The sequence below is a fragment of the Saccoglossus kowalevskii genome, chromosome 9 (genome assembly GCF_978046115.1).
Source record: "Saccoglossus kowalevskii chromosome 9, keSacKowa6.1, whole genome shotgun sequence".
NCBI classification, from domain to species: domain Eukaryota; kingdom Metazoa; phylum Hemichordata; class Enteropneusta; family Harrimaniidae; genus Saccoglossus; species Saccoglossus kowalevskii.
In genome coordinates, this window is record NC_140649.1 from 22,395,389 (window position 1) to 22,405,846 (window position 10,458).

At 39.7% G+C, this 10,458-nt stretch overlaps 1 protein-coding gene across 1 annotated transcript; it reads left to right on the forward strand.

Annotated features, from left to right (window-relative positions):
- The first annotated feature begins 2,053 nt into the window (after positions 1 to 2,053).
- On the forward strand, positions 2,054 to 7,783 carry LOC100373349 (cytochrome P450 2U1-like). The gene is made up of 3 exons (XM_002731667.4): positions 2,054 to 2,430; positions 4,529 to 5,488; positions 6,118 to 7,783. The coding sequence occupies exons 1-3, from the start codon at positions 2,103 to 2,105 to the stop codon at positions 6,294 to 6,296; spliced, it is 1,467 nt and encodes a 488-aa protein (XP_002731713.1). The 5' UTR covers positions 2,054 to 2,102; the 3' UTR covers positions 6,297 to 7,783.
- The last annotated feature ends 2,675 nt before the right edge of the window (positions 7,784 to 10,458 follow it).

A 10,458-nucleotide genomic window follows, 5' to 3' on the forward strand; every position in this document is an offset into this window, starting at 1 on the left:
ATGTGAAAATCGAGACCCTCTGAAACGCTGTTTCATGCATTTTGAGAGGCACATTTTGCTGACACAAAAGGTTTCAGCTTGATTTTGGAGGGGTGACGCACCCGCAACATTTTTTTTCGAGGGCCCCTCTGACACCCCCACCTCCCCGTGACACCTCCACTGGTTTTGACTAGGCTCCAATATTGCATCCCGCGTATCAAGGCGCACATGGCCCAAAGCTTACCGAGTAATGCGATACACGCATGGACTGCAGATGCGGGGAATGAGCATGCGTGGTGTTTATTCATTTATTATATTTTGTCTCAGTCATGACAATTTCCTCAATGTGATTTAATTATAAGATTACTCTACGTGCTTGTTTACGAGGTGTCAAAGCAGTGCCAACATATTGACATATACATGTGGTGAAAGGTCAGCGACTATAAAGTATTCAGATCATTACAAGCTAATATGGGTTAGTGGATGTGGTGAAGGGTCACTGGTAGTGGCGTTTTGAATTCCAAAGAGAACTAGCTTAATATTGTAAAATTCTATTATTATCTACAAGCTACGCCGTTTTTTTAATTATATACATATACATATATATATATATATATATATATATATATATATATATATATATATATATATATATATATATATATATATATATATATATATATATATATATATATATCATATATAATACAGTTTATATTTAATATGATGGACAAATAGTAACGACCAAGGTATATTGTCAGCGTCTCCCGTCTCAAACGGAATCCGACACACATGTATCATGTAACTGTATAACACAGCCATATCGTGTAACACATATATCTCGGCAGGCAATATTCTAACTGGTCGAGGTTTATGGCTTTCCAGCTTCAGTTCCTTAGGGACAACATCAAAAGTTCAATGTATGATAAAAAAACTTATTAATTCCTTTAGCCCCCCCCCCCGCACCACCACCCCCACTGAAACTTAATTAATACATATTGATCATGGCGTCTGACTACATTCACCATTTAATACAAATTGATAATCGGACAGTAGTATGGTATAGCAGTTCATTCGACACACATATTTACACTTGGACCAAACCATTTTCTCGTCTTGATTTTTTTTTCATTTCCTGTTATTTTTGTCCATGATTGGATAGAAAAAAAAAACGAACTACAAATACTCCAAGATTTTTTTGACTTCATTAAAAAATAAAATCGTTTTTGTAGGATGGAAACTTTTTGAGGCCACCCCACCCCCAAACTAAAGTAAATAATTTTTTTATCCGACATCGATCTAATAGTGCAATTACATACACACTGTACACTGTAGCTATGCGTTATATGTGGACAAAAGAAACTGGTCATAATGTATTATTTAGAACATTGACCATCAGCTTGAACGCTGACAGGCTGAACTTTACCTTTATATTAACCGTTATCTCTCGCTATATTGACGACGTGTACAATATCAGAGTAAATCAAGGGCATCTATTCAACTAAAAAATAAGTACACAAAATAATCAGTTATTTATACTACACGTGGAGCCCTCTGTTTTATGGTTTACTGAAAACTATGGTACATTCCGTAAGATATACGGCACGCCATGTGATTGGGAAAAAATCATTTGAACACTCAACACAGATTTTTATTATCGGGATTTTAAACTTGTCGCGATATATGAATAATTTTAGTGCTAAATTGTTACAATTTAATTCTTTAATTCTCTTTCAAATTCATTTACTGAAAATTCACACGCTATCTAGCCCTATGTGCATGACTGTTTTAGGGGTGATATTGACACTTCGAGGCACCCCAAGGCACAAGTAGGGGAGGGCTGACAAGGACTTACCAAAACTAACACACCCATATTCTCAGGCTTGTATACAAACCTACACAGCACTTATAAAACAGCGCCACCAGCGCTCGAGTCATTGCACTAACTCGTGGGTCATATCCCGATGCCAATAAACACGCTATCGCACGAGTGCCTGCTCAATCGCGTACGTACATTCGCACGTACACACTCGTCTATATAAGAGTGTTGGCTGATCACTGTGACATCACTACTCAACTGACACCCAGCGAATGTGCATCGACCCCGTCATCATTCGGTCACCATGATCGCCTACATTCTCTCCGCTGTCATAGTGCTGGCTTCGTTATGGATGGTATTCGGCCGCACGAGGAATCTACCACCTGGGCCGATGGGATTGCCCTTAGTTGGGAGCATTCTAACTCTACGAAAATACCAGTTGCTGCATGATGGCCTCGCAGACTTACGCACTGTCTACGGCGATGTGTTCAGTATGCGCCTGGGTTCCCGGCTGTTCGTCGTCCTGAATGGTTACGATGCTATCAGGGAAGCGTTTGTGGGACAGAGCGATCATTTTAGCGACCGCCCGGAGATGCTTAGTATGTGGAAAGCTATCACCAACCACGGTAGAGGTATGTGGCTCTTATTTTCACCATAACTGAATAGTTTTACCATAAAGGAAATATTTAACCATGTAAATAAAGACTTGTGATTTATTTTAAATATCATCCAGGGGTCAGGTGCGTCCACAGTAGACAATAGCCTAAGATTTAAACGGTTGAATACACCGCAAGGTGCCTTCGGGGACTGACAAAAGTCTTTTGAATAAATAACCAAAAAATACTTAGAGTACTTTGAGATGCCGTGTGATCATCTTCTTTGACATGACAATATATAGACAACAATAGAATGACCGATGTCTTCCACTTCACGAAGACGCGTTTGATATGGGACTCATAGCGACGTATACAACGCGTGTTCTATACATTGTTAGTTCACGTGAAATTTGAACACGCCATGCGTGACGACCACCGTTCTTTAATTGGTTTTCAAAATCAGTATTAACCAATACTGGTGCAAAACCGGTAATAAAGATGAAACACCCCCTGGGAAAACAGCTATTTGACTTTCCCGCACATGGTTCATCGCACCCGTTTAACCAAATTCAATATATCATGTCATCGTTGTGGGAACCTACGAATGCCAATGTATTCATTGCTGCACTCAAAATAATTAGTATCCGATGTTCACCATGTTACTACACAGGTCACGCCCTTACCCAAAAAGTACTTTGAATGATTCATAGTTTATTATGTTATTATGATGCTACGCCTTGCTGCAAAATAATAGTTTCGGAAATGAAAACTTGGGCGTACGTCCTTAAAGAAGTGTCCTGTAAGTGCTACAATAGGCTCATGTAGCAATTTTGTTACGGGAGGTGAGGGGGGGGGGGTCTTAAGACCATTACGAATAAGCAGTACTTAATTTTGCTGTTGCTTTCCAGGTCATATGCAAATGTGGAGAAAAGATAGTATCGCGTGAAAACGCCGTACTATATTCAGGTACATCAATATTGCTTGTCAGATAATACATTTTGGGCATGATTTCAAATTTGATTTCGAAATAGATACGCACACGATTTATTTTTGTACGTTAAAATGGCCTTGAAGTAGTGATTTTAATAATTGTCTTAAAAAAGCTGTGGAACGCACATTTTTAACTGACCCGCATAATGTTCGAAACAATAATATTATGTTCTGTGTCCTACATATTATACCATCCTGAAAATACATCATAACCAGACCAAATGACCAAACGTACTAACTGTAAGAAAGATAACGTTTGATGAAAACACAACACAATCTACGTGACGATGTGTCCATTTTGTTGCGTTTGCGAAGTTTTAACATTTCTTAATCGTTGTTAATCTTTGCTTTTGTCGGCCAACAATACCAAAAAAATAATAATGAATATGACCATGTTGAGTATGACCTCCTACTCCCCCTGACCCCTTCTTCCCTTAGAGCAATAGTCCAACTTTGTTTACATAACTTGTGACCTTTGTGCAAAACATGGTTAATAAATGGTGGTATTCAAGATAAAACTATTAAAACTTCAAGATCCCGGACCGTTCCAATGAGCCGCGCCCTCTACCAAGGAATCGCTTCTGTGACGTAATGTGTTGTTATATCCTCGGGGGGGGGGGCATCCGGGCATTTTCACCGCCTGGCAACCCGCGGCGGTGAAAACAAAGGCCCAAAACTCGCAGAAAACGGTACTTTGGGATGATTGTTGAGACTCCTCTGAACAGTGTAAGAAGATTAGCCCTACGTGTGTAACATATATAAATTTGGTTGTTTGGGATTACTTCAAAGTTGAGTTTGTGTTGTTTTCTCGAATTTTCACCGGCTCGACTGGCGTTCCACAGCAGCGCGCACAGAGCCCGTAGAAATGCATGTACAGTGGTGCGCGTCGTGACGTGGCCCCGCCCCGAGGATAAGAGCACACCGTCGATAGTACATTTTTGGAGATTTGTGATATTCTAAATGACGAACGACTACTCATCCAAACAGAGTTGTCTATTTCATCGATATTGTTTATACTTATTGCGTCATTCTGACGTCACACAAGCGTCTCGTCGCTATGAGGGCGCTTCTTACTGGAAAGATATTAGTACTTTGATATAATCCCGGCTATTCGCACTGATAGATTTCCCACTTTGTATTGCAGGAATCGTCGGCTCAAGTGGCTCGCGGTGGAAAAAGAGTCGTAAGTTCGCCCAGGGTGTGCTGAGGCATTTCGGCATCACGACGCGGAAAGCAAACCTTGAGCGCCAAATCCAAGAAGAGAGCAGGTACTTCGTGGATGCCGTAGATAACACAAACGGTAAACCATTCGAGCCAGCCTTACTCATCACGGGAGCCGTAGCCAATATTATAAACTCTCTTGTGTTCGGCGAACGCACGGATTATGGCGATGAAGAAACAGAGAAGTTCTTGGGCTTAGTCGACCGTATTGTTAAGCTGAGTCTTAAAGCTGGCGCTGTTGATGTGATCCCATTGGTGAAATACGTATCCCCGTCCTACAAGGAAATCGTAATCTGCATGGAGCAAATATTTGCTTTTGTCAAGAAGAAAATCGAAGAGCATCGCCAAACATTTGACCCCAATGACATAAGGGATTTTATCGATATGTATATTCAAGAAGTGGAGTCCTCAAAATTGAGTGGGTCGTCCCTCTCGCTCGACGATCTCGACATGGAGGCAGCCATTAAAGACTTTTTCTTTGCCGGGATTGAAACGACATCAATCGGACTGACATGGGCGTTTATGTATATGGTTCGATATCCTGAAATACAAAAACGTATACAGCGGGACATTGACCGGGTGATTGGCAAAACGCGACAGCCATGCCTCGCCGATGAGGAAGAACTCCCGTATGTCACAGCAACTATGCTCGAAGTTCTTCGCATCGCGTCGATCGCTCCAACAGCGGCCCCACACTGCGTCGCTGAAGACACTACGCTACGAGGTTACAACATCCCCCAGGGAACTATAGTCATTCCACATATACGCTCCGTACTCTTCGATCCCAAACTGTGGCCTGAACCAGAAAAATTTAATCCCGAGAGATTCCTTGACAAAGACGGAAAAGTAAGACGCTTTGATGAACACATACCATTCAGTACAGGTAGGTAGAAAATCCCCCCCTCTCCCCCTCTCTTGCAGTCCCCTGCAACATTCAAAGCTTTATATTTTCGACCGGGTGTACTTTATATCTTTGCAATAGGAAATAATTGCATGGAGTATATAATACAACTGTAAATACAGTAATCGCGAATGTCGTATCTCATGTGTTTGGTATACATCACTCATTGTGATTACATAAATAATTATGAACGACAATACACTTGTATTTTACGAAAAAAATGATGGATGGCCGACGCCGGTCATGTTTTTTGAATTATTTAATTGAAAAAATTGTTCGATCTAATAGCTATTTCATCTTTACATTATCGAATGTTTAAAAACCGCCAAACTGTGTTTTATTTGATAAAGTATATTCATCCGAAATGCCCGCCCATGTTGTACGGTCTCCTCAGTTGTGTTTTACTGCTTTTCCCGCACTTCGTCGGATCGCTGGTTTATTTGCACGTCACGTGACTCAATTTACCCCGAGTGTGCCCAAAGCGTTCGGGAGCTCGTTAAATTTCTATTGATAAATAAGTATAATTTGTCAGTCATCTTTGTAAATGATTTTCGAAATAGTTTGACATTATCAAAAGTTAATATCATGCATTTATTTTGTACGTCTTATAGGTAATCGTATTTGTCTGGGTGAACACTTGGCAAAGATGGAATTCTTCCTGTTCTTCAGCAGTTTATTACAGCAATTCACCTTCACCATCCCCAAAGGTGCAGAGCCGCCAAACATGACACCGTTGTACGGTGTTGGATTGAAACCGAGCATTTATAAGCTGTGTGTGGAAAGACGTTGAGGTCTCCATAACAGGTAGACAAATATTAACATGGAAAGGAGATCACAGAAATAACACCGAATATACGACAGGGCGCGGCAAATTCTCCGTTAATCCTCAGAGCTGCTATTTAAAAACATAGCCGAGTATCCCCCGAACCTGCAGACCGCTGAAAAACATTGAAACAAACCCGAGGCGTTCATTAGATCAAAAAAGTGTGTGTGACCCGAATAAACTATGCCCACTACGGCATTACGCTGTACATGTTTGCTTTGCTTAACATATTCTTTACCCTGCCGTGTATTCGCTGCCATTTCTGTGAAGAAAACCAAATATCTTTGACTAAACACTAGATGGATTTCATTTACACTAGACATGTGTTAGTGTTTGATGTGGATCCTGTATCAACATATACAACAATATGTATTAGATACAAAGTATTAGTACAAAAAATGTACATTGAATCATATATGTTATATTATTTGGTGCATACATTACCATCAATTGTAGCATTGTTATTCCTTAAATGCGAATCAGGTTTTTGTAACAGAATTTAGGATTAAATGTGTGTTCAGCATTTCAGTTTATATAAATATAATTCATATTTTTCATACATACAATTGTATCATTTTATGATGAATTTTCTCTTAAAATATCTGTTAATGTGTAACTTAAAATATCTTAAATATCTGTTTGGTACAAACATCATTTTAAATTGACCGTAATCTGATGTTGTAAACTTGAAGAAATTACACTTTTAAACTTGGGACGTTTAGAAATATCCATGAGGGAAAACGATGAACACAATACATATTGTAGTATATCATATATAGTTCCGACAGGAATATGAAGTCACGCTGTATTTTGTACTATATGGTGGGAATTACAGACAGCACTTCTCAGTCAGTTTTGAAATGTAGTACACCACAGAGGAAATAGCCGATCTACTGAGTGTGCTGGTTTACTGTATTATAATTGCAATTTATATTCTCTATTTTCATTTGCAAATCCTTGTAGAATATATTTGATCAAAGACAATAGAGAAAAAAGTTCACATTTTGCCGGAGATTAAGTTACTACTGTGATCGCTGTCGTTTAAGTTGTGAAAAAAAAAGAGATTACCACGAATTGATGCACTGCAATGTAAACGACGAGAACGAACCACATGTGTCTTTGAAGTTTGCCTTCATCACATGCCAAATATGTTAAAGCAGAGGGATCGTCACCTGCGCATGCGCGGGAATTAAGTTCCAAAAGCTAAAAGGCTAGGGCTCATGATTAGACGCTTGTTTGTAAACAACGCCACGCTATGGCCGTCTGTCGCATGTGCAGGTGGCGACTCCCCAGCTTTAAACTCCGTCCAAAGCATGTATACACCATTATAGGCCATCTAGTTCATTTCTGTGAAAGAGATATTCCCTTGTAATTGACAGCCAAGAAATTTGTAATTTTTTTTTTCTATTTTCATATGCTGATCTTCTTAATAAACAAGTGTTCCATAAAACAAACGTGCCATGTGCCTTTATTGGTATGCGATGCTACACGCTTCAGTATGTGTTTTTTTTTTCTAGCACATACATCGAGTCTAAGAGTAATCAGTGGATGGGCTCCGTCACAGGTCTGGCAAATAAGTTAAACTCCGCCCAAGGCAAATGAACATCACTATTCAGGTGAAACAATAGTAGGTCACGTTATTCAGTAAAGGTCGTTTTGTCTGAGTGTTGATTGTACCCATTATTCTATTGTGAAAACTGCTATGGTTTTACAATTTCACCACCGTGTGACGATACACACAGTTTCTATGATCTCGTCAGAAATGTAGTAAGACTAATATGACTATAACTTTGTAACGAGACTGAGTCTTCTCGGTGATATCTCGTCAATCGAAGAGTGGCTATTGATGCACAAATTGGTCACTCTGACCGCTACTATAACGCATTGGCCGAGATTTGAACTTATAATAACTGCCCGAACGTATTAGCGCCACCAGTGTTCGAATAGCTTATAGTAGACGTCGTTTCACACCGACTCTCTCATTGATAACACCCCTAGCACCTACCTCCCTTCTTTATTCCGTTATGTCATATATAAGGAGACAATTTTGATTTATGGCAAACAATCAGACTGAATTGTCAAATAGTTTTCCTTAAATAGACACATTTAATAAAATTTAAATATAAACTGTGTATTGAATTAAAAGGGAATTGTTTACACTAGGTTAGTCAGTCTATTATTTAGACTGTTTTAGTATTCAGGTTGTTTGCGTTGCGTTTATCTCTTGATTAAACTTCAAGTCGGAGTCTAGTTTAATTGGTTTTGTTTTAGTTGAACTAAAAACGAGATGTCGTATTGCATGCACAATGTTTTGTTCGTGCTTTCTCGTGTCAACACTGTTTGCAATTAAGTATGCAAATGAAATAATATATCAGAGTATTTACAAAAAATATTCAGGCGGTTTGCGACAATGTTTCTATGATTGTCTTAATCTATATAGTTTCGTCGGTAATGAATTGGTGATTAAAGGCAGATATGTTTGCATCCAGTCAGCGTCAGCCGTAATTTCCCCGGCCATATGAACACGTTCAGTATTTTGACAGCTGCTGTTTCATTGAATTCGTGGACTTGCATCATTACTTAGTTCCTGCTCAAGTCTGGGTACATCTGTATCAGCAGAAATTGCATCGGTTTGCTGAAATGTTAAAACAAAGAGATTTTCAAAAAAACAATTGGTTGTAGTCGTATATATGTTTATTTATAAATTTAACCAAAAACATTGTCATTGAATCATGGTACACTAGGTATGAGACAGAGTGGAACAGATTTTTTTGACCCAGGTTTTCTTGAACAAGGATGGGCGTTGCGCAATGAACTTTGGGACAAGGAACGTAACTGTAATTAGGGAAAAAACACTTCCATTTACCTCTGAATTCGTGCCCATCTCTTCTGTAGTATCAGCTAGTAAGTAATCAATAGACGACAGGGTACTGGAACTCCAGCTGTAAAACTCGCCGTTATCAATTTTGTCGTCATAAGACAGAGAGGTTGACGAATTTTGGGGAACTGATACCGCATTCAGGTTAGTTCGCTGCTCCCACGACAAATCCGCTGGTTCCGGACGATGTATGACTATCTCGGCTGATCTGGCGTTAAGGGCGTTATCGGGCGGTTCAAGCCGGGCGTTTATCATGGTTTCTTCTCTGTGTAATTCGTAACTAGAGAGAAAAAGTCATTACATGTATATACAGTAAAGTACTTTATTTACAATATTTCACATTTAATTAATCGAAAATCGGTGAAATAAACTTCATACAAAACACCGAAAATGCCAGCGACGGTCTTATATACTAGCTGCTCGACGCATTTTCAATTTTAAGGAAATGAATTTTGACTATATCAGCACAGCGTTAACACAATCGACCGTTAAAGACATTCCCTTTTCAATGTAAACCTTCTCCAAAGCATGGAGGTATAAACACCTCCATGTCCAAAGGAAACGAGATGAACGCGCCTTATGGTGCGCCCTCAACGGTAGCGATGTTGCAGGTTTCAACGGAAGCTTCGTGAAGTTGTGCAAAGTTCATTAAATAACCTCATTGCACACAATCACTATTATAATATACCTGGACATCCAGTCTGTTGGACAAATAAACCGCAATTTGAAAGGAAGGCGCCATAAGCAAAACGTATGAAATTACTCACTTGTCCGAGAAATCAACTTGGTTCCCGGTGATAGAACGTCCTCCATTCTGACTACCAGGTTTATGTTGTTTACGTCTACACCACGAATACACTACATCGCTACGAGATCTTTTCAAACTATGTTGTTTGCAGTGACCGAACGATGGATCGCCATTTTTCTGTCGTGACCGAGTACGCCTCTTTAAACGGTTTTCGTCTCCGCATTCAGTCTCATTTTCATGGAACTTTGGGTCCAACAAATCTACCATTGAATGCGAGTAAACTGAACGCTCCTCATGTTTCAATCGTTTCCGGCTCATTTTTGTCAAGAGTGGGGAATTTTCGAAAGCGGTACATTAGTAGAACGCCGCTAACGATTTTAGGAACGTGCGCGCATCGGATATGAAACGATGAACGCGGCGGTAGAACCAACACTCCGGACGCGGCGTCGAAGCGAACGCTAACACAAGAGAAAATAGTGAGGAGGTATCGTGAACAAAAAGAT

Coding starts and splice junctions, on each gene's coding strand:
- LOC100373349 (XM_002731667.4), top strand. CDS start 2,103: ATGATCGCCTACATTCTCTCCGCTGTCATAGTGCTGGCTTCGTTATGG. Junction 2,431..4,528: donor TATCACCAACCACGGTAGAG/GTATGTGGCTCT, acceptor TTTGTATTGCAG/GAATCGTCGGCTCAAGTGGC. Junction 5,489..6,117: donor ACACATACCATTCAGTACAG/GTAGGTAGAAAA, acceptor TACGTCTTATAG/GTAATCGTATTTGTCTGGGT.